The following is a 26,710-nucleotide window of genomic DNA, read 5'->3' on the forward strand; positions in this document are numbered from 1 at the left end:
ACTCAGCAATTCTCCATGTAATGCAGCCAGGCTTTCTTTCTCTGCAGATTCCTACTGTGTACAACTTACAGCTTGAAGGAGTTCTCCTTGCCCTCCACATCTAAGCAGCACCAGCCTCCCTCAGCCACTCTGCCTCCTCCCTTTTCTTCCTGCATTCCTCCTCTTTCCTTCCACTGTCACTCAGATCTCCACAAAAGCTCCATCTCAGATCTGTTTTATGGAGGCTTGTCTGTGCATATCACAGACAGTGCTGCACTGAATTGGGCATATGAGCTGGATTCAGACTGATAAATACAGCAAAAAGAAATGCCAAGGCCAGCCCTTTTAATAACACTGAACTTCTCCGGGGCATGGATTAGTAGCATCCACAGCTGTAAACTGCCACATTTTCTAAACACATACACTTTCATTTGTAAATACTTCTAACCCAATAGCTATGGGCTGTATGAACTGGACACTGAATCCTCTGCAGGCTTCAGTGCTGATGTGAAGGGGAATCATTCCTCATCCCACTGCTAGATTCCCTACTCATCAATACATTCATACTGCATCAGCTTTTCTGACAGGATGCAAAGCTTTATACAGTGGGATTGATTTTCTCCTTGCAGTTCTTTAACAGGCATGAGAGACAGAGGCACAAAATAAAAACTCTGTCCTCAGGTAGTGCAGGAATGCTCCTGGCAGCAGAAATAGTCCCTAGAGCTGTGCAGAGCTCCTTGGGAGCTTGTCTAATTCATATTTATGCCATGCAGAGCAACCCAGAAACCAGGAGAGATGAAAAGAGGATCCCTGCATATCCAGCTTCTTGTCTGGCTGCAGAATCCAACCTGAGTGTTTGTATTCACACAAATACAGAAATACACTGCTGTGAAGAGAAAATCTGTTCTTTTAATTACTAAAAGAAAGGAGAGAGGAAAAGCTTTCTTTATGGTCTCAACAAAATTTTTGCATCATAATCATTGGTGCCTTTACAACTGATCGTATTTTGTGCTCACTTGCAAGACTGAGGGTAGAGACAAGAATTTGCCTCAGCATCTCTGCAAGGCAGGAGGGGAGAAGCAGCGCTCAGAGCTCTGAAAGCACAACAGCATAAGAGCTTTGCTACCAGCTAACAGTGGCAAGGCACCATTCCATGTCATGCTGAAGGGACATTCCCTTTAGATCTGATGCTAAACCCTAAGTCTTCACATTCACTGTCATTTACATGATGAAACTATTTCATCACCTAAGTCAGTTAAGTAGCTACTGGGGGAAACAAAAGAAACCAAAAAAAAAAAAGCAAACTTAGAATGAATCAAAGCTTAGAGAAGATGAGGTATAGGTTCACTGTTCACTCACAAGGCTTGTAATCAAATGTTTAAGAAGCAGACATCTGCTAATTTCATTCAGTATTTTTTGAGATCTGTAGGATTTAGTAGCATTTAACCCCACTCTAACTTTCCTTCTTACAGGTACAACTAGTGGTATTTCAACTCTGTGGTCATAAAAAGCAGCTAGAATTTACTTCCTCTTTGTCTAACCAGTAATTAAAAAAATAAAAATTCGGTTGCAATGCCCTCATCCAATGGATGTCACAGCAGCTGTTGCAATGACATTCAGTGAGCATTCAGTAGGGCTGTAAATGCAGAAACTGCATTCTCCCACGCACAGCTTCCCACACAAGGTTGGGCACCTGCACTAGTAAGCCTGCAGGCAGGAAGGTGATGTGTAAAAGTCACTGCTAGGACATATCCTCAGATCTAGTTTGCTAACACACTGAAATAGTGGCTATAGAAAGAAAGAATATCCAAAGAGGCTTAGGCTGGGATTTTTTTCATCTTTAGAAACTTTATCAAAGCTATTTGCACTGAAGGACACCTGCAATTCAGTACTTGGATATCCATTACAAAGGTAGAAAGGTAGCAAAAAATGTTAGGTAAAAAAATCTCTTGGCTTCACAAAAAAAAAAAAAAAAAAAAAAAAAAAAAAAAAAAAAAAAAAAAAGAGGTGTCTTCTCTGAATTATCTGAGGCTGTTGAGCCCAGAGGTCTACAGGAAGCCCTTCTCAAAGAAACGTATAGACAAGACACACGCTGGTATACAAACACAAAGTCAGTTCTGAGTTTGTGTACCATAGAGCTAAACTCTTGTTCCTTCATTTCATTCTTCATGCAGGCAGTGCTATGTGGGAAATGTGTGTTGCCTGCACTTTGCTGTGCATCAGCTGGAGGACATGAGGAATCCTGCTGATGGCAGACTCAAGAGTCTCCTCTAAAGTTAGTGTTTTCCTCACAGACAGCTGTTCACCTCCTGTGGAGAGCCAAGGGCAGCCAGCCACACTGTCTCACCACCTGTGGGTTCTTGTCTGTCTACAGAAATACCTGTGTCCTTAGTAAAGGGCAGTTTTCCAGCTCCAGCTTGCAAAACTATGCAAAACATATCTTGGGCTGCATTCCAGTTAAGTTCAATATGCAAGATATAAACATGCATGTCCCTTATTTAAGATGAGCCTTGTCTTGGGTTTTAAGAATAGATGATCTCACTGGAGGAAAGCTCCTATTAAATCAGGAAAAAAGTGGGGAAGGGGGCAGGAGGCAGGGGAAAACCAGTAATGGTTGGTTGTCATGCTAGCAATTGCTCCTGGCCAGCCTTCTAGTGCACCTTTCTAAATGCAGCAGTGCATGTTCACTGACTGACCTTGCCACTCCATTCATATCTGTTCTAATTTTGGCATTTTCCAGCCATTACTTTGGCTCTTTCATATAAGCAGATTGTACCAGGACCTCCACACTTGTGTCTGAGGGATGTGATACACAAACTTCACCAACAGCCTTTGGGAAGGTGAATCCTGTTCCTTCCTTTCCTTATGAGCAGTAAGCACTTAGGATTGAATTAACAGAGAGACATCTTGAAAACAGAAGCTGAGAAGTGTGGCTTTCAAATGTTTCACTGCTGATACTGTTATTAACAAGGAAGCACTCCAGGGAAGTTACAGTTCCAAACATTACTGGGGTTAGCAAGACACAGGGAAAAAAGAAGATCATCTGGGGGCTTACAAGAATTGTGTCTACAATGCAGTTTAATTTCCAGAAAAGTACTACTTGTGAGCTTGCTTCACAAAAATACTTAGGCAAGATGAACTGTGTGCAGCAGGAATTTCTCAAGCAGTACCTGGCAGTAGAAATGGTCTCCAGCACAGCAGAGCAGGCTGGTTCCTGCTCTCTGGAACGTGCTCATTGCCAGAGGGGAAGCAACACACATTTTGGGCTTTTGAGCAATATGAATCCTTTTGTAGAGTGGCTTATTCAACAGCAGGTAATTAAAAAATAATTAAGATATGCCCAGAGACATTGAACATTTGCTTCTAGATCAAAAGCTGAACTTAGCAAGTACAATCCTGTTAATTACAACTTCTCACTAATCAAACTGATTGTGGTAGTCACCTAATCCACACCTCTGCATGCCTCAGTCACCATGTGTTTTATTATTAAAGTCTCTGTCAGCTACTGAAGTGTTTTCTCTCAATGTGGCACGTAGCAAATGTCTTTCCAGGGTTATGCAAGAAAACTGTCAGGCTGGGAGCTGAGTCTCTGCCACCTGAGTGAATTAGCTGACAGATCTCCCATCCATACATTTAACAGTCAGAAGGATGAAATCCATTAGAACTTACCTGACAACTCATCTGCTTCCACACTTGTGATGGACCCTGGGACAGTTTATTACCACAACACTAGCATTTTAGGGAAAAGCCAAGAGGACTTTTTGATGAACTAGTGCTAACCAAAACGTAACAAGAAGGATTAGTAAACCCTGAAGTTGCAAAATAGAGAATTACCTGTTCCACTTGTGTAGAGAAACAATGCAAAATGGACCCAAAGTGGTTAAAACCACCAGCAACAATTGTGAAGAAATTTCACTAATCAAAATAAAGCAGTAACTCCAGTAACTTCCTCTCCACTTCAGGAAAGGGAAGCAGCCTAACACTGTTGCTTCCATGCTTTGAAGGGAATGCATCTCCCTTGGGTGTCAGGAAATTAAATCAGCTCCTTGATTCCCCTACCTGTCTCCTCATTATAGCCCAGTGTATCTCAGAGGGAGCCAAGAATACAATTCAGATAATCTTTTTACTTAATATATCAGAGACTTTTTTTACCAGATACTGATGACAGCATGAACCCTCAGTTTAGTTTCTGTGGGAGGTCTTTTGACATGTATTTAAACATCTATTTTCAATATGAAATGAAATTATCATCTAAAATCTATACAGCTGTTCCTACTACCTAGTCTAGTAGGACGTACCTACTGAAAGCAGAAAAATGCATTTGAATGTCTTTGAGTTCATTAAAATTAATTAAACCTCCATAAGGATATTTTTATTCATAATCCAAGTGAGCTTCATTTGCTTGACTCTGTTTCACTTTTTTAAAGCAATCTACACACAATTAAGCCCCTTTGATTCTGAATAAGTAAACAAATTAGTTTAGCATAATCCAATTAACCCACGCACATTCAAGTTCATTTTCCTGGAGAGCTCCCATGTAGAAAAACATTAACATTCTTAAAATAACTTAATTCAGTTGAGTGGTATGCACACACTACTTTGTGCATGTCATCTACACCTTCCATAAGAAAAGCAAAACTGCTGGAACTCCTACTAAAACCAGTGTCATGCCTTTAATCCTTGTCACACTTACCTTTCTCACATTATAAAAGTCTCGATGGGGATTACTCTTCAGTTCTTTAAATTCCGACATCTCATTTAACATCTCGTGTAAGCTAAATTTAGATTCTAAAAAGTTAAGCCTCCGATGACAATATGTCTTTCTGTAAAAGAAAACACAAAAATGAACTGTAACTTAAAACTAGTTGTATTTCAAATTCATAAAGAACATCAGAGTTTCCACAGTAAAAACAAAGTTGGGGTGTTTTATGAGGTCCAAGACAGATCCATTCTTTTTATCCTACTGGTTAACAAAAATGTAAGCAAATTTCAGACCAAAGTTACTAGTGAAATCTCTAACAGAACTCTACATAACCATGTTATGTCCTTCAACTTGTCCAAGTATTCATCACTATACCTGTACATAAACTGCAGTCCTTTTAGTAATAATGACCAAAGCATGAAACCTATAATCAAATGGATGGCAATTGCAACTTCTCTAAAATGGTACCTCCAACAGAACAATCTTCTCATGTATAACAGAAACAACTTGTCATCCAGCCTTACTCATTATGAATTTTTTTTAACTTTCCAAATTTATTTGCTTTTTCAATTTAATGTGAGAAGCCAAGATAAGATCCAATATACTTTCATCTTTCATGCCTTGAGAACATGTATGTTGTGTAGAAATACTTTTTTCCAAAATCATTTCTTGTGCCCTTTATAGAAAATATGCTTTTTTGTTCCTGCTTGCCTACTCAGAGCTCCATCTTCACTTTCATCTTCTGTCATGTTTCTCCTTCTATTTTTAACCAATGACATGGTTTTTCTCTTCACCATCTGTCAATTCTTATTGACTCCACAATATTTTGGTAGCACTGTTAATGTAATAGCCTTCTTTTTCCTGCATTATTGTTGCCAATCTCTCCTCAATAGAACACAAATCCCATTATGGTTTTGGAAGCCTGTTTCAAACCCAGTCTCACAGAACCCAATACTAATCAACAATGTTTGTCCATGCAGAAAGTCTGTTAAGTCATACTGTTGTCAAAAGAGCACAAGTCTGAGGAATAGGTGTCAGATTTCATCGCTTTACCAGCAGCAAAGATTAAAGAACAATGGTTCTTGATCTCTGAGCAGCTCCACATGTGATGGGCATAAATGACAGGAAAGCACTTGCTGCAAACAGCTAAACAATACCAAAAGAAGAGCTTCTGCAACAGGATTATGGGAAAGACCTTTTTCTTTTGGGCTGTGCTTTATTAGAGAGTGTGGACAAGCCTGCAGAAGCTTACTCTGAATTAGAGAAAGGAGCAGGCGAGTGACCTACATTCACCACAATGCTGAGTGTTCTGACTTGTCCTACTACAGCCCCTCTTACTTAGGGCTTGCTGTTACAACTGTGAGGTCTAAGGCTTCAGTGCAAACTGCAGAAGGGCCTTCAGCATGACTCTTGTTCCTGGTTTTTCTCCTCATCCTTTTATCTTCATTGTCTGGGAATGTAACACCCTGTAACTGGAATGTATTTGCCCATTGCTCTGTAACCAAAGCCTGGCACTGATTTGGGGCTGATAAGGCTGGCAGAAGCACAGGAGCTGGCTCCTGAGAAAAGGCTTAGGGAATAGGCCAGGCTTGTTCTGCCACTGTCACTGCATGAGGCAGACAGACTGACAGACAGGGGAAAGAATGCACCAGGTGGGGGCTAACTGGCCACAGTGTCAGTGATGATCTCTCCCAGGCAAAGGATCAGCAATGCAGTGCTGGCACACAGGGCAAATAGCTCAGAACAGTTCAGGTTCCTGCTTAGTTCCATCCTAGAGTGGATTCTTTTCCTTTCCTGGTGTTGAGGCCATGAGAGATGGTGCTCCTTTCCAATGCTCAGCCAGGAAGTAAACTTAAAACTGGATGCACGTGCTTTCATCATGCACTAGGCAAGGACATTGCTCTGTCATGAGTGTCACTGACTAAAGCTGTACTATAGTTGTTACATTTCTAGTTTTTAGAGACTTCACAAGAATTTGGCACTTCTGGGAAATTTTGGACTTACTTTGATTGTGCATACATAGGTCAGTTTTGCAGCATATGAGCAGTTAATTAACATCTGGAACAAATCAGACAATATTTATGTTGCTGATATGTATGCTCTACATATGCAGGGTTTCTCTTCAAGCAGCCAGAGCAGAACAGACATGAAGAAATTTAGGACAACTGTTTAAAAACCTCAGGTTCAGCATAGGCCAAAACAAAATTAAATTAAAAAAAAATAATTCAAGTTTCAGTTCCCATGCGTCAAGAAGTTTGGGTCATATTTGACTTGAATGGAAACTCTTGACCAATTTCTTGATGTTTTTCTGTTAACCCCTTTTTGCCATGGTTGATGTTAAGAAACCAAATGAATGAAAGGTAGCCATAGGTGGCATTGTATTTTTTCCTTTTTAAGATTTTTCATTGTGCATTAATGCTTGAAAAAGGCAAAACAAAACATTACTATAGAATGGGTATGCTGAGGAATTAAATGTCACAGAAGTGAGAAGTACTAAGCCACAGGTAAGCAGCAGCCTGAAGGGGCAGAGTAACAAAACAGGAACATACGTGGGGCCATCTGCAATTAGAGCAAGAACATGGCTCAGGTCAAGGGTGTAGGTCTGCAGGTCAGGATATGGCAAACTCCGAGGCTCATTGAGCTCCATCATCTCTTTGCTGTCATAAACAAAGGGAATGCCACCTTTCAGTTTGATAACATAATCCAAATTGTCTGGAGCATCATCCAGATTATAAGGATCTTCATTTTCTTCTGGGGGTGAATGGAAATCTGAAAACAAATTTACATTCCAGTTAGAAGAACTAACTTACACAAAAGGCAAAATAACTACAGAAAGAACTTCCTGCTTCTATAAAGCTTAATTTCTAACAGATCTCAGTATTTTCATTAAAATCACATTCAGTTACTATAAAAATCTGCTGTTACAACAAAGTTTTTTTCTGACAGGCTTTAGTTGCAGCCCCTCTCTAAAGGGGCCTACCTTAATTCAAATGTTGTATGTTATTAGAGTTCTCTGAACCAATGCATACAGCTTTAATACTGTTCTTTATTAATGTGTGTTGGAATGAGTTTGAAAATGAGTTGGCAGAAGTATTTATAATTAGGATGGTTGAAGTACAGTTGAGATTTTTGAACAATAAAGTAGTTGATGCCTTCAGACCCACATTCATTATTTTCTTTTCACATTCTGACTCACTGTAGCAATTTTGGAAGTTCGTATTTAAGCATAGAATCAGTTGGGTTTGTTGTGTTTTGATTGGAGTTTTTTAGTTTGTGGGGGTTGGTTTGTTTATATGTGGTTTTCTCGGGTGACTGTTTTGTTTGAGGTTTTTTTAAGAACTTTATTAAAAGACTCAAGAAGCATAGAAGCCAAAAATTGTACAACACAAACCCACTTTATCTCTTGGCCTTCTGATCATAAATAAAATCACAAAGTACCAGAAGCACAATTGGGATTTGTTCAGTACAGTTTTGTAAAGCCTTTAAAAAGTTCACACACACTTCCAGGAGATTTAGCTAGTGTGAACACTCAAACATTGTTCATAACAGGAATGACAATCATCACTTCTTTTACAACATCCTATTAAAGCAACCAGCACAAAGTGTCCTGACTGCATTTATATCAACTGAACTATATTCTTTGGCTCAGTCTTAAGGAGTTTCTTCTTTTACCTGTTCAGTTAAGCCACCACAGAAAAGTAATTACCAGTCCTTTTATTCACTTTTTATTTTATTCCTTTATTCCTTCCTTATTTTATTTTATTCCTAGATCACCTGAATGTATGTTATAAACTAATATCATCCTTATCTCTAATATTCATAACCATCTAGTTCAAACTTCTGCTAATTAAGACATTGTGTAACAAGATTTCATTTTTTGTGTTGCAAGTTTAAAATCCTAACTGTAAGTAAGTTATTAACCTAATAATAACTTGGAAATATCTCCCTGGCAGCTGTTCCAAAATATCTTCCCTGTCTTGAATATTCAGTATACTGTCCTCTTTACACTCTTCCTGGAAAACAAACACTTGAAAACATATTTAGTCACCCTCTTTCAACCACTAAGCCAGTAATTGATTTAAAATGTCACTTCAATGCTGAAAATCAGTTGTCAGCACCATGGACACAACTACAGTGGCCCATCTGTACAGACCAAAGGTTGCTCCTCACAGCCTAATCCAGAAACGGGCAGTGCAAACAGTTTAATGCACAAGCAAAGCTTTCAAGACACAACCCACCTAAAAGACAAAAATAATTTGTGACACACATAGTGGGGAATATGTTCCACCTAATAAGCCTCGTTGAGAGATCAGTTTATTTACCCAGGCAAAATGCCCAACAAATATGACTCTACAGCTTCCAGTCTTGACCTGGCAAGTGTAGCCTGCCTGTGAAATTCCTGACTCAGGGCTTGCTAACTGCCATGTCTGTATCATGCTTCAATTTATGATGTAGATGAGCTCATCACCCCTTTCAGTTCCATATGCCAAGATGAGGAGGAATGACTTCACTTTACACCACAGCCGTACAGCTTTTCCCTGAGGGAGCATAAGCATGCTACTTAACATCCCATTTGCTTAGGAAATAAAGTAATCAATGAGAGTGTAGTCTTGGTTTTTAGGTTTTGACAGCTTTAAAGTTCCAAATTAGATACAGGATTTACAACTTAGGCCTGTTAGTGATTCTCCACTCAATAACAGAATAAATTACAAAGACAGTCAGAAGATATCATCACAAAAATACAATTTTCCTTTACTACAGTATTGCATGGATTTAATTCTATATTTTAAAATAATGTTTGATTTTTTTAGAACATAATCGAATATTTTTAAAAGGCTATTCACCTGGGTACACCTCATCTTCAACCTTCCATTTTTGATCCCTCATGCTGCACAGGTACTGGGATGTTGTTCTCGGGAAGCGATGGTAGGCAAGGCGTGAGTACTTCTCTCGGATGAGCAGAGCTTTCACCAGGCTCTTGGCAGCTTGTTCATAGTCATCCACTGTAACCTGGAAGGAAAACCTGGATAAATACCGGGAAAAAATAGCAGTTCTAGCATAGAAGTGTGTGGGACTTGACCATAAGGATCTTGCCCAAGGTGTCCGTAAGCCAGTGACAGAAGCAGAATCCAAACACAATATACAAAACACAAATGTTTTTATTCTACTGTATATTACCTATTTATTGAACATCTGATTATGTTTTGATCCAATTTATTATTAAAAAGGGTATAAAACAACCTGACCTTCACTGTCTAACAAATCCCTGTATTCATAAAGCCATTTAGATTTTATTGCAGAGAGCCATCATATTGGCATTTTATACTTTATGTACATATATGGGACCTTTTTTACACCCTCTAGATACAGAAAGTGGGAAAACAATTTCTTACCCCTGCACAGTAGTCCCCACTAATTGAAACTCTCTGGAATTCTGGTACATCATATGGCACTTGGACTGGCACAAAAGCACTTGGAAGAACTGGCGTTGCAGGAGACAGCACAGGTTTGGCCGGTGGTGCTTTCCATTCCTGAGGTGGAATTTGTAATGACAAAGACTGGGATCTAATCATCTTGAAACTTTTCTTCCTAAGAATTTATGGTATAAAACATAAAATAAGCCATGGTATAAAACATTTAATACACTGGAAAACTGATTACAGCAAAGAAATCACCCCCTAGGAAACTTTACTAATGAAAAATACAACAGAAAAATGCTGATTTTTTCATACCACAGAAAAAACACTGCTCAGAAAGTACTTGTGCTTTTAGCTTCTCTGCATTGACATTTCACATGATCTACACCAGACACAATTGCATTTACCCTCTAGATGAATCCAATATGCCACAATTTATTTACAATTACTCTAAGATACCCTAAGGTTTTTGTTTCACTTCTCACAACTTCAGTTTCAGCAGTGACTGTGCAGAAGGAAAAGGTGATCACTGTGCTCTCTTTGGTAAGGGTCAATTCTTACAGACTGACAGCATCAGAACTCATGAAGGATCAGACAGAAACAAGTCAATGCTACATATGGAAATTGTTCTAAGTTATCATGCTGTTACACACACTTCCCATTCTTCCCAAAACTTGCAAGACCTAAAGCTCATCTAGTTGTCAGACAAGAGTAGGCAACAAAATTTCACATACAGTCATTCAGTTCAGCTCTTAAGGAAAAGGAGGAGCACCTATTTATTCCTTAGGCAGTGTTTGATGAGACTTGAGCAGAAGGCTGATGTGGTTATCAGAGTGATACCACAGCATGGATACACAAGTCCATTCCTCCCTTTAGGTGGAACTCACATAAATTTAAAAATGCTGCCTTTTCTCATGAAAGCTGTGATAGATGTGCACCTCAGATAAACCAGCTAAAAAAGAATGCTGTGTTTTCCAATGAAGTAATTGTAATACCTCAAGTGGAGCTTTGGAATATCTCTGAAGATGGAATTCATTTTCCTTACTCAGTTTAAATGTGCTCATGTGTATTTTAAATGTTCATATAATATATAAATAGTATGTTATAAACTACCTGTGATAACCATTTCTTTTGCACTGAAATGGTCCCTACTTTTCCAAGTTAGATACCAAAACCTTAAAATGTTAGTAAGAATCACTAACAAAGAAAAAGGAACACTGGAACATTCTCTAAAGCTTCATATTACTTCTGTGGTATTCCTAAGAATAAGAACATGCAGTGCTGGTACAATTAACACCCAAATTTCATCCTCTAAAGTACTTGTAGCCACCTTGGAAATCAGCATCAGTTTTGAAAGGCAGTGTTTGATCAACTGAAACTGGAAACAGCACAAGCTGTACTTGTGTCACTGTCCCTTCAGTCCTGCAGGACAGGGATGAACACTTGTTCTGTTCCTACATGTAAACAAAATACCTATAATACCCTTTCCTGCAGTTAAACCTGTACAAAACCTGAGTTTGTTTCCATGAGACAAATTTTCCAAATTAAAAATGAAACACACTACTTCAGGAGGAAATATATACCAAATGTTTGTTTGACTGGAAACATCTGGTTTTCCCTTCTGTGCCTCTTTATGTCTATGAACATGCCAACTGGGAAATCCACTTGCACAATTCCAAACCCGAAGTCTCAGCTTGTATCATCAGTGAGTCATACCTTAATTTAACTAAATTGACTCTTCTCCCTTCTGTTCCAGAAACATGATTCCAAGTGTTGCCCAACTGTCTTTCTGCAGCTAACCAGGTACATGTGTTTAGCTATCACTTTCAAATGCTTTCTTGCCTGCCTGCTTTTTGAAGAGTCTGTACACGTCCAGCCCATTTGGTGTCAGGCTGCTGCTGAGCTCATGTGACTCCAGAAACAGCCCAGCAGTCCTGTGAAGCAAGACACTGGAACAGGCTGACATCAGGGGAAGGCTGCCTCTCTTACAGAATAAAAAAAACCCCCAAACTCACAAACTAAAGCAAGTCTGCCTTTATTAAAGCCATGGGTAAACCAAAGGTAGAATGCAATTTTTTTTTTGTTTAATGTGCACTTTTTTGGCTGACAGTGGTTAGATTTTATCTCTGTGAGTAAAGGAAACCTACAAATAACCTCATTATGCCAATACCACTTTTCACCTTACCCCTTGATCTTAAATATAAATTCTTTGCTTTCATCTATTTTTGCAGAGACTAAAGGAAGTATCATGCCACTGTCATTTTCTCTGTGTTAAAATTTTCTGTTTCTCTTAATGAAACTAGAAAAAGAGGAGGCAGTGTTTCTTTTTCTGACTCTTCTTACATTAAAGATTCTTAGGGTTTTGTTCATTTCTACCCAGCTATGCTGTTTATTAAATTTGCATGAGCAATATCTGTGCTATTGCTGGGAACAGAGCTGAGACAACCTGACCACTCCAAGCTCCCTGGGGCCCATCTGATACCTCCTTCACAGGACAGAAAGACATCCCAGGGGGGGTCCTGGTGCCTGCTGCTGACCCTTCTCCTGGAGCAGTAAGAGGCAGAATGCTGTTTGCCGGGTATTTCAATACTAACTCAAACTCATTTCAAAAGCTCTTTTCCATGAAGAAAGCAACTACAGAACAAACCTTTTAGCTGTTTCCACAGACTGCTGTTCTGCCAGCTCCTTCTGCAGCTCCCTCTCCTTGGCCTCCTTCTGCCCAATAGGGCAGTCTTCAGGCACGGTGAAGAGTGACAAGGCATCCTTGCTGTCTTCTTCTCGCAGGACTTTGGCAAACACCTTCTCTGCCAGGAGCCGCACCTGCTCGTCCACCTCGGAAATGTTCAGCTTGGGAAACTGCCGGGGCATCTCGCCTGAGAGGAGCACAGGTGAGAAAGTTAGAGCTACAGCATGAGGCATGAGGAAGATGTGCAAGAGATTGGGGGTTTTTCCATGGTATGCCTATCAAAATTCCAAGCTTGGAGCAAAATCAGAAGAAAGTAGAACAGCTCTGCAGAATTTAAACTAGCATGCAGTACACAAGAACCACAAAGCAGCTCTACTTTTGGAGCCATGCTAATTTGTGCATCAGGAACCTTGTGGTATACCCACAAAATTCCTAAGCAATTTATGTAGAGATTTACCAGGAGATTCCACTTACTTGCACAGTCAGACAGACACTTATTTGTGATACAATGGATACTCAGCTTTGTGTCCTTGCCCCGAACCTGGAAATCACATTCACTCAGTTGCTTGCCTTCTTCCTTGCTCAGTGACTTCAAGCCAACAGGCAAGTTAGAAAAAAAGGTTGTACATTTCCACCTCACCCCATCCCTTGCACAAATCAGAAAGTCACAGAACTGCTGGGAAGTGGAATAGTTGCACAACAAGAACAAAGGTACTATAGTTAACTCGGTGACTCTTTTTTCCATTTGTAGTAGTTCATATCACATTTTTGAATGCATGTGGCATGCAGATACGTCATGGACTTCTATTCTTTTTGAAAAGTAAGATTTAAATGCCAAGTAGAAATGGGTCTTATGTTTTAAAATTTTAAGTAGTTAGGCTTTCATCATAAAATATTTCCGTTTTATGCTAGCATCACTACTAAAATGCCATCTTTATTGTTTCTTCTGTGGTCTCCTGGCTTTACTTTTATCCCATTTTCATACAATCCAGAATGTGCATTTAGCACAAATGGAAGCATTCCAGAGAGGAAAAAACACAGTGCTGATAAGCTACAGACCAGCATTATTTGTTGTGTACTATAAAGCTTTCTGAATGCCTTCAGTATGATGGAGTTTATAACAAATAAGATTAAATTCTTATTACATAAGTTAAAAATAGCTGCGAACATGTCACAGCAAATGGATCCAAGCACTGCCAGAATGTGAAGTCTGGGTCCAAAATCGGCATTTCAGAATTTCTAACCATTTTTTGGTTAGAAAAATGCTAATGTATTTTGTGAGATAGCCTTCATTTAAATAACGACACACCCTGGAAGCATGGAGTGTGGCAGTTTTTTTCTCTCTCCAGGCACAACTTATCAGGGCCCCCACTACAATTTTTCTGTAGGCATGCTGCAGGTTTCACATGTTGATATGTGATCCTTTTGATATGTGATCCTGTTGGTTTCAGCCTAAAAGACTCTAATTAATGTCCACCTGTTTTCACAGTTGCTTTGAGAACATTTTTGCTTTCATTCTAAAAGCAAATGTGGCAAGAATTAAATTGGACCATAACACAGCAATTTAGCAGTCCCCTACATTACTTTGCATTCTTATTTTATAAGAACCCATTCACATCCCCAAAGAAAAGCATCTCTGTTTTTAAAGAGCTGTGGATCTGACTGTGTTGTTTTCTGCACAGGAGAGTATTTGTTTTGCAATTAGTATTTATCTTTGTAAAGTCTTTGTAAAATCAAGTATAGCTACATAGGAAATTTAAAGATACATATATTTTTAGCTGAATAATTCAGTGACAATGCACTACCATATCTTAGTAGCATCCAAACTTAGGTTTGGTTTCTCAACATCAACCGCCAAGGAAGTCATGGGAGTCTGTCTCCTGACCTCACTGAACACAGTTGTCAGCAGCAGAGCCTGCCACACATGCAGCTGCCAGCAGCAAGAGCCTTTTGGGCTGCTTCAGCCAGGGAAAAACTCCCTTTATGCTTACTCAACTACAGTAAGAGTACTAACAATACTAGTACAATGTGAAATAATAATGTGTTTTCGACTGAGCAGAAAATGCTGAGCATTTTCCTAATTTAAATGGACTTTGTCCCAGAGAATTGTGATCACAAACAGAAATGCAGTAAGAAACACACTGCCTGAGAAGCCACACTGTGTTTTAAATCCTTACAATATGCTAGTGAAGAGACAGAGAGTATAGATGGAAGTACAATCCTTTACTGACACCAAAGTTTTTTTTCTTTCTTACAGAACCCAAGTTCATGCTCTCCAGTCGAGCATAAGATGCTAAGACACAGAATAGTTTGAAATGTACATTCACCCACATCACTGCTAGCTCATGGCACGGAAATGAGCCGAATAAACCTAAAACAGTCATGAGGCACCTCAAGCAATACTTGTGCAAGCTGTGCCATCCTGAATTGGAAGAGGCTTTTGTATCCAGTATCCTTCTACTGAACTGCTGTCCTTTGCCCAAGGTGAGCAACAACTAGACGTTTTTATAGGATGGGAAATGATATAAATGCCACCCAGTAAATGCTCTTTTCCTAAATATCTCGATCTAATAGAAAGATTGGTTGCTCATTAGGTCTGCACCTATACAGAAGAAAAGAATGCTTGAAACATGCTGCAGTAAAAAAAATATTAATAGATGGCATGATTACTTTAAAAGCAATTATCGATCAGGCATTTAACGGCCTAGAACCTATACCAAGCACATGCCAGAGCCGCCTCCGAGCCCCGCGGGCAGCGCCGCATCCCAGCGCCGCGAGCAGGTGCGGCCGGGCCCGCGGGCGCTGCCGCCGCAGGAGCCCCGCACGGCTCCGGCCCAAGGTCACCGCCAGCGCCCCGGGCCAGCCCAGCACGGCGCGGCACTTACCGAGCGCCCCCGGGAGAGCCATGCTGGGCAGGGCCGGGCCGCCGCCGGCCGGAGAGACGCTGCCCGGAGCCACCGGCGGAGGAGGCGGCGGCGGGGGAGGAGCCGCTCCCGCCAGCTGCCGCCGCTCCCCGCTGCCGCATCCACCCGCGGGCCGCCCGGTACCGCAGTGCCGCGCCGCCCGTGCCCGGCCCTTTATGGCCCGCGGGCGGAGGAGCCCGCTCGCCGCGCCCCCGGCCCCGCCGGGCCGCCCGGCTGCCCCCGGGGCGGCTGCATCGCGGCCGGGGCGGCTCCGCGGCGGGCGGGGGGCGCAGCCCGTGGGGCGGGGGGGCTGCCCCGGCCTGTCCTGCCCCGGCCGGCCCCGCCCCGGCGCGGGGGGCGAGCGGCGGGCGGGGCGCCCTGTCCGTACCTCTGTGAGCGTCGGCGCTGTCGCTCCGGGCGCCGGCTGCACCTGTGGCGGGGCACGGGCGGCGCCTCTCCCGCGGGGCCGCGGCCTCAGCGGCAGCCGGAACACCGGGGAAAGTGTGGCCCCTTCCCCTTCGGCGGCTTGAAGGCAGAAGTCGCGCTGTCACATGGCCCCCGGCCGGCGCGACAGGCAGGCAGGGAAGGAGGGGCAGGAGCTCAGCCCCACCTGGATTCGCCTCAGCGGTGCCGCCTTCCCGAGCGGCTGTTTCAAAACTCCTCCAAAAGCGCTTTAATGTAGAGAACTTGGGTTCGAGACCAGAAAGTCGTGAGGCCAGTGCAGAATGACAGCCGGTAAATGTGCTGGCGATGTGTCCCAATCAGAAGTGTTTTCAACAGCGTCTGCCCTTCAGTGTAGCAACGCGGTCCAGGTGCTCATCTATATTAAAAAATAAACAAACAAAACCCCAAGAAATTTTCCGGGTGCATAGGCCAAAGTAAATAATTAAAGCTCAAACCCAGCATGACTCAGCAGGAATGAGGATATTAACATGTAAAATATTTTGACCTTATTTTGAGAGATTCTGGGCCCTGAAGCTGAAAGTTCTAGGGACATTTTTTGTGACTTTGGGTTACAATTCTTGGGGACTAACCTGAAAACATTTAGATATAAAAGTATCTTTACCATGCAGGAAAGCACTGGGAATGCAGTGAGTGAAGGTAGTTGGTGTAAAAAAAGGCGAGCAGAGTTAAAGGTAGATGTCCCAAAACTGAGGGAGCAGGTAGTTTTGTGTCCCCCCAGCTTGGTAGGCATAGAAATGCTCCATGCGTAAACCTCAGGGGATTTTGGCTTTGGAAACTCCTTTACTTCACACAGCTAGTGAAGAAATGAAGTGAAAAGAAAGGAGTTTTCCATCCAAAAAGTCTGAGTTGCAAAGAAGAGCGGATATTTTGATTCTTAGACAAGTGGCAGCCCCTTCACCCTGGTGTGGTCATAAAAAAGGCTAAGAATTATGGCAACAGCTGTTATATGAGACACATAGCAATCCAAAGCATTCAAAAATGAGTCAGCCATAATAATAAAAGAAATATTTAAAAACAATATTAATACTACAAAAATAGGCATTGTTTCTCAGCATGGAGAAAGGACTTATGCTGCGTGTACGTGCTTTTCCCACAGTAACTCTGGATGTCTTCATCAGCTGCTGCTGGCAACACCCTGACAAAATATCTGCCACCCAGGAAATCACATACTGTAAGTGTCTGTACCTGTGACTCACAGCTGCCCTGCCCATTTGAGATGTGAGTAAAGCACACCTGTTGCTGCTGGCCATTCAATACACCCCTTAATTCCTGTTAGTTCTGCTTCTTTCCTTTCTCCCAGCCAGCTGTCTGAACTTGCTCAAACTGCTATCAGGGCAGTTTGTCTGGAAGGTTAAGCTTGGTGTCCATCATATCATTATTCTGCCCTGCCTGCTGGATTCAGGTGTCCCACAGCCTTTTGGTTTTCTGTCCTCAGCTTGGCACATCAGCCTTGCCTCTGCACTTGATTTAATCTCTTCTGTGGGATGCAAGAGCTTGGCAGAGTTCCGTGTCGTGCTGGCTTTGTGCCAACCGCAGTGAAAAAATAACGGTTTGGGAGATAACTGTTTCTCAGCTTTGTTACACACAAACGGGCAGCTCCACGTGCCCCCAGTGAAGAGAGAGAACGCTGCAGTGTGAGCTCACATGTTGGCAAAGCTAGAAAGGAGAACTTAAAATGCATTAGCAAAGAAAAGGCTTCTCTGAGCGCTGAAGTACAAATCCCTAAGTGTATAGGATCCCTAAGTACAGGGCACTTGTTGTAGGTGACCATGAATGTTTAAATGAGCTTTCCTTTTGTAACAAATTGGAAAACTTCAAAAGCAAACTGACATCATAGCTGAGTAAATGCATCTACAGTAATTGAGGCATTAAGAAAATACTATTGCAAGATCTCTAATAAGAGCAGGTGGATTGTAAGGGTAGGGTAATGGCAACAAATTAACAAGAAAATACTTCAAGTGCTCTCATATTTTGCAGAAACAATTACTATGGTCAATTACCTAAGAGCAAACATTTGACTGGTGGGTCCAGTTTCCTGTCCAGTCTCTGCTCTCCTAATGAACTGTTCACATGCATGCTTAGGGAATGTCAGTAACACTGAGCTGACGGTGAAATAGACACAGATGTTGTTGTTTGTACTCTTCCATTGGCACCTACAAAACCTCAACCACTAAACCTTAGAATGCCTCAGTGATGCCACTCAGCACCTTGTCTGCCCCATGAGGAGCCTGTCTGCCAGCCCTGTTTGTAGGTAGGCTGTACTTTTACACACCACATGCTGAAAGTAGTGCAAGTGTCTCTGGAGTTATTTTAAATGTTGGGATTTCCACTGTAAAATGTCAGTACTTTCTGAAGCCACCTGGGTGTTGGTTCACTTCTGTTGTGCAGCAAGCACTGGTTCTCTCAGGTAAATTTTGCACTTTGTAAAAATGTGTTTATTTTAGTCTTTTAAATCTTGCTACACAAGAAAAAGTTATCCATGTCTTTTTACCAAATTACAGCTGATCACATTTATTTTTATTATTTTTTAAAATATGTATTTCTAGTATGCCTTCAACTTACTTTTAGTCCTACTTTACAGACTATTTTGGTGACAGCAATACATTCATGATTATTTCAGTGCACATGGTATTTTCTCTTCTGCAGTCTGTCTATTTTAACAAGAGGAAATGCAGTAAAAGTTTTAAATGTCAACATTTACAGAGGAATGGAACAAAATAATAAATTTCCCCTAAATTTACATCTGTATTATTAACATTTATTTTTAGAAACAGACAAGTCTTGTCTGGGAGATGATTACTGCTGGAATGCATATTCATCAAAATGGTCTCTCATTTTCATTTGTAATTGTTTCAGCTGTTGTAGGAGACTGCTTTCATTTGAGCAGTGCCTTAAAAGCTAAAGGAGTTTGAATTCATTTTGTAAATAGATTCATACAACTGCCTGTGGTATTGATAACAGCAAAACACTAATGGATCAAATGAAATGTTTCACTCTATAAAGTACCCATTAGTGGCACCCAAGTGATATTAGATCTAGTACTTGTTTTTCTGATCTTCAATCAGTTCAGTTAATGATATGCTTGGCACACGTGCATTTACTTACTGAAGACTTACTGATATTCCAACAGAAAAAAACCCCTCACAGTTAAATGAAGTTATCTCCAAAAGCTACAGGGGAGGTTTTTGCCAAATGTGAAATGCAGTTGAATTGTGTTATCAAATATTCTTCACTGTAAAGGAAGAATGATTCCTTTTTTAAACCAAATAATATAGGAAATTTTACTAATTCATAAACTGAGAAAATTGCTCCACTGAATGATTGAATGATACAAAGCCAATCATGTCTGTCAGTTTCATGAAGTCAGTAAATCAAAAAGCATCATATTTCTTATCCACTGCTCTTCAAAAAGCTTGCAGAAATGAATTGGGCATATGAATATTCAGTCCTGTAATTGAATTAGAGCAGCTAAGAACGCTTGGTACAGATGTTTTGGTCTTTCTCAGTATTGAGTTAAGGAAGAATTTGTAAATCTAGAAGTTTGTCTCCTACTCTAAATAAAAACAACAAATTTCTTGTGTTTTGGAGATTGTTCAAGGCCATCCCAGAAAGTGGGATATGAGATGAGAACTAAGAGGAGAAATTTTGATTAGACCAAGCTTTTCCATAAACTCCATCTTCAGTAGCTGGAATATGTACATACAAGATACTACTAGGCTTATATAAAATGCAAAATGTTTTTTGAAGTATTTGTAGTGACATTAGAACTGAGATTTCTAGGTGTGGAATCCACTTCCTGGGGGGTTTTCAGCCAAGTGACATTCTCCCTTCTGAAAGGATCCCTGTGAGTATAATTGATCTGTAATATAATTATTATAAGGTAAAACACATGGAGTATGCAAACATAAACCAGAAATGGAAGTGAGAACCACAGAAATTGCAAAAGGATGTGACTGTTCAGCCACTGCTTAAAAATAAACTGGGAAAGTACCTAATAATTAGTGCAGTCCTAATAATTAGAGTCTGAAGCAACATGAAAGAAGTTTTCTGTCAGTTTATAAATAGAATACACTGTAATACTTTGTTGCACAAGAAAGGTTTACAAGCAAGATGGGACTCTGATATGTTTGGAATTGTAAGTCATCATGTGGATGTTTGGAAAGATTTCTTTCCAGCCACTTGGCAAATTCTTTGCTGGCATCTGCTAACTGCCTTTGGCACAACAGCCGTGTAAAATGCTGGTTTAAAACCTGTTTGTCTCAAACCTGCTTAGCTTGGACTTTGCAAGTAGTTACCCCAGATGGAAGTCTGCCTTTTTCTGACTTTATACATTAATTTATCTGAAATTCTGGAGCTGTTCAAAGAAGGAGAGATCTGAATGCAGCAGATAAACCTGTACGTGTAGCTGAGTGACCTTAAATCTGATTTATAAAACAGAATTTTCTGAAAGTTACATTTCAAATCTATCTCTACTACATTTCAATGTAGTGGAAATAGTTTTTAAGCATAACTCTGATGTACAATGCCCTTTTACTCAACTTTGTTTTAAGAGGAATTTTATTTGCTCGGAATGCACATAAAATAAAATATTCAGCAAGCAACACTCTAATAAATTAGACACTGCCAGTGCATGATAAATAATAAAACAGTGTAATTACAGCTCACAGAGGAGAACTCTGTGGTCTATTTTGGGGAACCCTAAAATAAAAGTATTCTGAATTAGGTGATTTCTGCAAAAATCAGTACAGAAATCTAACCTGTATGTTTAGAATTAGTTTACATATTATGTTTGTAGGGAAATGCAAACAGTTAAGTGCTACTCAGTTCTGCATTTGTATTATTATTGGCCATTAAGTTTTCTGTAATCATTTGTGATAAGAGTTTGCATCTGGGTTCTTTGGCCCTCACATTGGAAGTTTCCTTCCCAAAGAACAGGTATCTGTGGGATGCAGATGGCGCACGTAACTGCCCAGGAACTGGGAAATGCAAGATAGGGTTTAAACATGACTTTACACAAAGGTCACATATCCTTAAATAAACCCTGGGCTAAGTGTTGCTGAACTTTTGTCCTCACATAAACTCCAGGCAAGGTGCTGCTGAACTGTAGCTTTCCCTGTCCCCAAATTATCCCCCATCTTCTCTTTGTTTTACAAGTGTATTTTCACTCTCCTTTCCCAAGTGTCAGTGAAACTCTGCAACCTCCAACCTGAGTTCATTTGTACATGGGGATTCCTAGTGACCATTTACAGCCCAAATAAACTTTCTCTGTGTTCCTTGCCTAGTGCTAAGCAAGCAGAGTTGGCAAGAAGTCCAACAGAAAAATCTCTCATTCTCCTGTAGAAACTTAAACTTTCACTGGGAGTGGGAAGTGTTTTGTCCAATCTGCCTGTGTAAAATCGCTGTGGCCAGGCCTGTGTTGTATTTATGTTTTCACTGTTTGGATGGTCAGATGTTGGAATGGATGGTCAGATGTTGGAATGGGCTGTCCAGGGAGGTGGTGGAATCACCTGGAGGTGTTCCAGGTGTGTCTGGGTGATGTGGCTTAGGGGTTACAAGGCAGTGCTGGCGTTATGGGGGACCGGATGATCCTGAAGGTCTCTTCCAAACTTGATGCTTCCATGATTCCATATGAAAAACTACTTCAAAACCTCCTGTCTTCTTTCCATAAAGCCCATCCAACTTATCAGCTATGGGAATCTGCAGTCTGTGACATCTCCCATCTTTTTTCTTCCCTTTCCTTTAGGCAGAACCAGCGCGTTTCCTTCCCGCTGTGTGGCGGGCAGTGCCGGGCGCTCCGCTCCGCTCCGCGGGTGCCGCTGCCGCTGTCCCCGCTCGGGGGCCGGGGCCGGGGCCGGGGCCGGGGCCGGGGTTATGTAAAGAGCCGAGTTACGCAAGGAATGCAGATTTTCCCTTACGTAACCGCCCGCCCCTGGCGGAGCCGTCCCTGTTGATGCCGGCGCGGATATACATTAAGGGAGGGGAAGGCGGTGCTGGCGGGCTTGGAGCATCTCTGGCTCCATCCGCACTGGCTCTTCGCTGCGGTGGCTCTTTCCACTCGCGTTTCGTGAAAGTCCCGCCTCCTCCTTAACCTGCAGGACATTTCCTTCCATTAAAATAAACAACACACATACTTACGTCGTATTTGTCCCCTATTCTGAGTCTAGGAAAGACTTTGTTAATTTCCAGTTACTGCACGGAGTGAAGTTAATCAGTGTGGACAGAGAGATGTTACAAAGTTCTGTGTACCTCCAGATCTATGTTTCAGCTGCAGCCACAATTGAAGGACCTGATTCCAATGCCTGTGTCCAAAGACAGATTTCCAAGCCACTTCAGTGCCAGCAGGGCTAGAAAAAAAGAGCCCCATAGCTCAGAACTCTGTCTGTAGCAGATATGAGGGAAGATTGTAGAGATGCTGGGACCTGTTGCTGTTTGCTTGTCCCCTCATGTGCAGGCAGAGCACCATCAGGTGGGATCATCACTTGGGATGCTTTCATGGAGCAGTAGATGCTGTCAGGGCTTCTGTGCTTGATGCCTTACTCAACTCCCTCTATACTGATTTCTGATCCTGCAGCTTTGCACAACTTCCCTTTCAGATTTAGTCACCCTGATAAGTTGGGGTGGGTGGTTTGCTCAGGGGTTTTTTGGTTGCTTGGGTTTATATTAGTTTCAGGGGTTTTCCCCCTTTTCCTTGCCCTTGTTTCTCCATGGAAAGGCCTTGAATTTCATGGACACCTTGAAGGATTGGTCTAAAGGAGTGCTCTGCTGAGGGCTTTGTTCTACTTGGACATTTTTGACCATACACTTTCATACCTCTTCCCTTTTTCATGTGTTCCTAAAGCCCAGGATCTCTGGGAGGGTCTCTGTATGTAATAAACTCTTTGCTGGATCATGTAGTAGAAAAGAAGAGATTTCCAAAGGGAGCAGCTCCAGCATGGATAAATCTCTTGGAGTGTAGCAGTAGAGGCTGGAGCAGATGGCAGAAGGTGTGGAATGGAAGGTGACCTGCAGGATTAGTCAGTGTTTGAGTGGCTTATTCCTATCACCTCCTGTACAATTAGCTGAGGATAGGGAAACAGCCAGGCTTCTCAAATCTAGACTAAAGGGGAAGACAAGAAGAGGTGTTGAACTCAATACCTGCCTTCCCTAATATTTAATTTCTCAGTTTCAACAACCTTTTGTTTAAAAAAAAAAAGAAATATCAGAGGAATTTAGAACTTAAATGAGTAGATGATTTAAAAAATGAACTTATAATGTTGGCATTGCTTCAACTTTGTTTTTTCAGATCAATTTAGTTTTTCTTCATATGAATGAAGGATACATTTTAGTTATATCTGTTACCCCAAAACAATGGGAAAAGGTAAATTTGCTGTATGGAAACATTCATTTAGTAATCTGGTACCGAAACTGGATATTTGCTAAAAGAGCAAGAGTAAACTTCATCATCCCTCAAGATAACCTGCCAGCATTTTGCAGTGCAGCAGGAAGGAATGGCTGCTGCCATGACTTTTCCTTGTGCCAGTGTGACACAGATAGGTGAAAAGGTTGGAAGAGCTATCAACAGCTTAAAACCACTTTTGCCAACTCTCTCCATGCAAGGGGCCAGAACCCTTTGTTTTCCATCCTTAGGCACCTGCAGGTATCCTGTGGACAAAATTAACTGTGAAAATTCCGTATAATACAGGGGAGGAACTGAAAGCTTTTTTGCCCCTTGTACTGGCTATCAGTTCCACATTGCTCAAAGGATAAAGGCAATTATTTTTTTTCTTTTTTCTTTTCTTTTTTTTTTAGTGGTATCTGTGACTGTCAATGGAACACACTCTGAAGGTTATTTACTTTTCAAAACTCTGTGCAAGCGTGGGAAAAGCTGCATTTAAAAATCCAATGGAGCCACCTAGCGTTTAAAAATTACAATTCCACGGTGTTTGGACTTGTGTGTGCAAGACAACAGGTACAGTCTTCATGGTCAGAGAGAGAAAACAACTCACAATATTTCATGTTAATTCCCTAGGAGCCCTTGATTCTTACAGAATGTACAGTTATGGGTGCCAGAATTGACAGTGTTAAATTGCATGTGGTGATTTCCATTACTTCACTAGAGACACTCAAGTCTAGACAAAAAAGGTTTGCTTATATTTATGCTCAGCCACTTTCATATATCATCATTTTCAGTTACATGTTTTCATTTCTGCTTGGCATTTAGAACCTTCTAATATCTGTGCTGCTCCCTTGCCTGCTGTTTCAGGGCATGCACACAAGACACATTCACACAGCTCACAATTTACATTGGTTTTTTTCCTCATAATGTCTCATGCTGAGCTCAGATATAATTCTTCACATTTGTCATTCACAGTCCTTTCCCCATTACATATTCACATGGTCATTTTCGCATTTTTGGATAATTTCTAGAGACAAAGAAAGACAATTGTTATATGTTTAAATAATTGGGCTGGCTTTATTCTCCTAATGTAACCTAGGAAGGTGATTGCAGATCAACTACTCAACAAAAAGACTAAAGAGAATTTTGCTGCTCTATGGAGAAAAAATTGACGTCAAAGCAGAGACTGGGCCAACCTGTCAGCTTCTGCTGGCATGGCAGATGTAGGACAGAGGACAGGGGGTGTCACACCAGGGAGAGCCACTGATGTTTTCAGACAAACCACCTCTTCCTGGGTCTATGGCAGAAGTCAGTGTCCCATAATAATTTTTCTTTTTCTTCCTTTCTTTCTTTTTCTTTTTTATTTTTTATTCCTGTCCGAGTCTAGTCTAATCATACAAATTTGGTAGACATAATGCAGTGATTAATTTAAATCCTAATGTGCACTTAGCAATCTAAAATATGTATAATTCAAAGGTAGGGCAAACTTCGGGCATGGGAGCTGGCCTGACCTAGCTTTGGATGTTTGAAAGATAGTGGCTAAATTTAAGATGGTGTTCTTTATAGTCCATAAGAGGAAGCAACAGAAGGGTTTATTCAGACCTCCACATAGGTGCCTAAGAATTCTGGAGCCAATCCCACATGGCCAGCAGTAACTACTGAAAATCAGCTGCTTACCAGGAATCTCAGAGTGAGTCAGAGTTATCGTACTTCCTTTGGAAACTACTTCTGGATGGCCATCTTAGGCAGGAGAGGCATGATTCTAAGAATCACTCAACAGATGGATTCCTTTCAGTGGTTGCCCAGTGTGGTCAGGAAAGAAAACTGAGTCTTGTGCTTTATAAACCTGTTTTGGTTATTATTCGTGGTTCTTCTGCCCACTATACATTTTAAGTTTTTTAAAACAGTGTTTCTTCACTGGTAATTTTGCCAAAAAGTCAAAATTAAGGCCCTGATAATACCACAGTGCACTGCTGCTGTATTGTATTTACTGAATCCCTTCAAAGGGACTATCATATTATCACTGTGACCTCAAAAAAATGTTAGTCTTGTTTAATCATTAGAACAAAGAGCTGGAGGCCAGAAAGTTCATAATATCACAGTTAGGGACAGAGGAGAGCCAACAGTGTGGTTTAGAGAAAGGAGACCAGAAAAGACCTGTCTGAGTCAGTGGAGTGTTTCCATTCTCCCCAGCTGATGTAGTGCACAAACCCACAAACCCATGATATATCCAGTTTCTCCAGACTTTCAGTTTACATTAAAGCAGGTCCTGTGCCAAGCTGTCCTGTTTACAAAGCTTCTGTCTGCACAAGGAAATCAACTGATAGAGCTCTCATGGCATAAAATGAGCTTTTCTAAAAGCTGTAACTAGATATTTAAGGGCAACTATTGTGGAATAGCTTATGCTACAGTGGTTACACCCATCACCTTCCCAGGAGAGAAGAAAATCCATTTCAATATTCTAAACATGAACTCATTGGACACTTTTGCAGCATTTTCTTCAGAGCTCTACAAATAGGCCACTTAAAATAACATTCTGAATGACATTAGTTATCTTTGAACAGTTAACTCCAAAATCCAATTACATGACTTGGAATGCTTAGCAAAACTTTGATTGGAGGCAATTAGAATTAAGAATGAGAAGAAAGAGGAATTATCAAAGGGAGGAAAGCTCCAAAGGACAGGGAATGAATAGCAACAAAAGGAAAACTCTAAAGGAGAAAATCAAAGCCAGAATTAACAGTCAAAATGGGAACATTTCCTCAGCTGAGATAAGATGGTGGTTGTAAGCCTGAGTGAGCTACAGCAGCACAAAAGGATAGGATATCCTGTAGATCTTAATGCCTGTACCCCACTGATATCAGTGTGCACCTTGCTGGTTTAAGTGCATCACAGAGTCCTCAATTCAGGCAAGCAGTCATTAAACATGGAATCTGGCCTTCTCTGCAGAATGACTTTTCATATCCCCAGTGCCAGGGCAATATTTTCCCCACATCATGGCCATGTTTGTTCTGCCAGCCTTTTCACTGCTTGCTTCACTTATTCCCAATCTGTCAGAGCCCAACTCTGACATTTCACTCTGAGGATCTTTTAAAAGAACTGGGTTTTGCATCTGGTTTGAACAGGACAGAGCAACCTGCTGGTTGTTTCCCTCCCTGTGGCAGACACTTCTGTCCTCTAAGC

General features: G+C 41.1%; 1 protein-coding gene and 1 long non-coding RNA gene across 2 annotated transcripts in view; one reads left to right on the forward strand and one right to left on the reverse strand.

Moving 5' to 3' along the window:
• The window catches only part of AMPD3 (adenosine monophosphate deaminase 3), a 32,625-nt gene extending 16,875 nt beyond the window's left edge, over positions 1 to 15,750 (reverse strand). The window contains exons 1-6 of the mRNA XM_063158475.1: positions 15,670 to 15,750; positions 12,746 to 12,971; positions 10,075 to 10,270; positions 9,526 to 9,691; positions 7,231 to 7,450; positions 4,673 to 4,802 (exon numbers count right to left, since the gene is read on the reverse strand). Coding sequence (XP_063014545.1) covers positions 4,673 to 4,802; positions 7,231 to 7,450; positions 9,526 to 9,691; positions 10,075 to 10,270; positions 12,746 to 12,971; positions 15,670 to 15,691 — 960 coding nt within the window. The 5' untranslated portion in view covers positions 15,692 to 15,750. The remainder of the gene's footprint in view (positions 1 to 4,672; positions 4,803 to 7,230; positions 7,451 to 9,525; positions 9,692 to 10,074; positions 10,271 to 12,745; positions 12,972 to 15,669) is intronic.
• On the forward strand, positions 12,879 to 23,998 carry LOC134419376 (uncharacterized). The gene is made up of 4 exons (XR_010028027.1): positions 12,879 to 12,986; positions 15,042 to 15,268; positions 17,249 to 17,323; positions 23,941 to 23,998. It is a non-coding gene; the product is annotated as an uncharacterized LOC134419376 (long non-coding RNA).
• The last annotated feature ends 2,712 nt before the right edge of the window (positions 23,999 to 26,710 follow it).

The sequence above is a fragment of the Melospiza melodia genome, chromosome 6, assembly GCF_035770615.1.
Source record: "Melospiza melodia melodia isolate bMelMel2 chromosome 6, bMelMel2.pri, whole genome shotgun sequence".
NCBI classification, from domain to species: domain Eukaryota; kingdom Metazoa; phylum Chordata; class Aves; order Passeriformes; family Passerellidae; genus Melospiza; species Melospiza melodia.